Here is a 2,500-nt window from a genome sequence, read left to right as displayed (position 1 = left end):
CTACTAACAACAACAACCCCAGTGACAACAACGACAACAACAAGGGCCTCCCGCAACACACCTGTCAGGGTTTGTGTTGATGCTGCCCGGAAGCGACTGGCGTTTCGTGCGGATGAGGTTGAAGAACGACTCCCCACGGCGGTCGTCTGCGTGGTACTCGGTCATGAGCTCGGGGATCTGGTCGGCGAAGCTCTCCACGGAACGACCCGTGCGGAAAGTACGACCACTCTGCGACTGCTGGAGAGACTGGCGGGTTAGAGACAAGGGGGGTGGGTGTGAGAGAGATGTCGGAGGGTTGGAAGGGGGATAGGGGAGGGGGTGGGAGGGAGGGGGAGGGATGGGGGAGGGGGTGGGTGTGGGAGGGATGGAGGGGGGATTGGATAGGGGAGGGGGTGGGAGGGATGGAGGGGGGATGGGATAGGGGAGGGGGTGGGAGGGGGTGAGGGAGGAAGAGGAGGGTGTGGGAGGGGTGAGGGAGGAAGGGATGGGGATGATAATAGGGATGGAGTGGGATGGGGAGGGTGTGGGGGGGATGAGGGAGGAGTGTGAGATGAGGGGGTAGGAGGAGGGATAATTAAGGGGTGGGGAGGGGATGGGTGAAGGGGTGAGAGGAAGGGGAAAGGGGAGAGAATATATGTGAGATGAGGAGTTGGGGAAGGGATGGGAAGGGTGTGGGGAAAGGGGTGAATTTAAGGTGGGGGAGGGGAAGGGGGAGGGAACAGAATGTGGAGAAGGGGCGGAGAGGGGAGAGGAAGGGATTTGGGGTTGGAGAGAGAGAGAGAGAGAGAGAGAGAGAGAGAGAGAGAGAGAGAGAGAGAGAGAGAGAGAGAGAGAGAGAGAGAGAGAGAGAGAGAGAGAGAGAGAGAGAGAGAGAGAGAGAGAGAGAGAGAGAGAGAGAGAGAGAGAGAGAATGAAGGTGATGATGCAGAAAAAAAAAATGGACAGAGCGCAGAAAAAAACAAACAAACAGAAAGAGGAAAAGGAAAGAGAAACGTCATGATAGATAATAGATAAACAGAAAGAACGTAAAGAAGAAAAAGAAAGAAAAAAATAACAAAATACGGAAAACCTTTAACAAAACGGATTAATTATCATTATTATTAATATTATTATCATTATATATACATATTTATATATATATATATATATATATATATGTATATATATATATATATATATATACATACATACATACATACATATATATATATATATATATATATATATATATATATATATATATATAATATATATATATTATATATATATATATATATATATATATATATATATATATTATATATATATATATATATATATATATATATATATATATATGTATATTGCATGATTGATGCCTAATTATAATCAAAGTTCATATCTAGGTACAATTAGTATTTTTTTTGATATTATAAGATAGATAATCTATTACATATAATTCAAATATCAAACAAACACATAACATATTTAATATTTACCTGTTGTATAGTGTCGAAATTATCGAGAAATTCGCCGTACATTCTTCGCATGAGGGCCTTGTTGTCGTCGATAAAGCGCTCTATCTTTTCACTGTAAGCGACCAAAACAAACGTTAAAAAATTATCCAATCTACGTCCAAATAGTAAGTCACGTGGCTATGGATTTTGAGTGTTAAATCTGTAAATGAGTATCAGGGATATAAAATTTAGGAATATGTTTATAGTAGGTTTAATTGTTGAATGATTATGAGTAACTATGTTATCAAATTCATTAAGAATTAATCATTTGAGGTGAGTGAAAGTATTTTTAAGGCGTAGTTTGCACAGAAATGATCTAGTCCTTACAATTCATTTTGTAACCGGTAACAATTATAATATCTCTAAATGTATATACATATTAAGTGCAAAAGAACAGTAACTTGAAAAAATACTACAATAATTAAAACAAATGTGTCGCTTAGTACTGAAAACAGGCAACATCATTTAAGAGCAATTAATGAAATATTAAAAACAACCTCAACATCAAACAGCTGGAGAGCGATGGAAAAAAAATGATAATCACAGGAAGGAGAAAGAAAAAAGAAACAAACACATTAAAACAAGAGAAATAGAGTGAAATAAAAAACAAAACAAGATAAAACAATGAGAAGGGACGAGAGATGACACTCACACCGGGCAAGAAAAAAGTAGAATTATATAAACATGGATCAAAATAACAGGGATAGAACCAAACAAACATTAGAGAAGATAAAGCAAATGAAATAAATATGACCGCGAGAAGCACAAATATCAGACAAGTGAAAGAGAAATTAACAAATATGAAAAAACTAGCAAACTAATATATCAAGACAAAGACAAAAAATAACCCATCAGATAAAGAAAAAGAAACTTGTAATAAACAAAGGAAACGAAAATCGGAAAAAATTAAAGACCAAAATAAAGATAAAGAGAAAGAAAAAAATAACCAAACATAGAACACACAAACAAACCAACATAAACAACCCACAGATAAACTCAAAGAA

The 2,500-nt window shown here is 37.7% G+C and overlaps 1 protein-coding gene across 4 annotated transcripts in view; it reads right to left on the bottom strand.

The window, feature by feature from the left end:
* LOC122253869 (Spaetzle domain-containing protein 3) overlaps positions 1 to 2,500 on the bottom strand; it is a 122,340-nt gene that overhangs the window by 7,548 nt on the left and 112,292 nt on the right. For 2 of the 4 annotated variants that reach the window (XM_043017259.2, XM_043017258.2), the window contains 2 exons: positions 1,479 to 1,569; positions 62 to 246 (listed from right to left, as the gene is read on the bottom strand). In XM_043017259.2, coding sequence (XP_042873193.1) covers positions 62 to 246; positions 1,479 to 1,569 — 276 coding nt within the window. The remainder of the gene's footprint in view (positions 1 to 61; positions 247 to 1,478; positions 1,570 to 2,500) is intronic. The other 2 variants (XM_043017261.2, XM_043017260.2) reach the window with 2 other exon arrangements.

Source organism: Penaeus japonicus, unplaced genomic scaffold (assembly GCF_977035675.1).
Source record: "Penaeus japonicus unplaced genomic scaffold, GWHDUDI00000001_assembly GWHDUDI00000041, whole genome shotgun sequence".
Lineage (NCBI taxonomy): Eukaryota > Metazoa > Arthropoda > Malacostraca > Decapoda > Penaeidae > Penaeus > Penaeus japonicus.
This window is presented reverse-complemented; position numbering and strand designations above follow the sequence as displayed.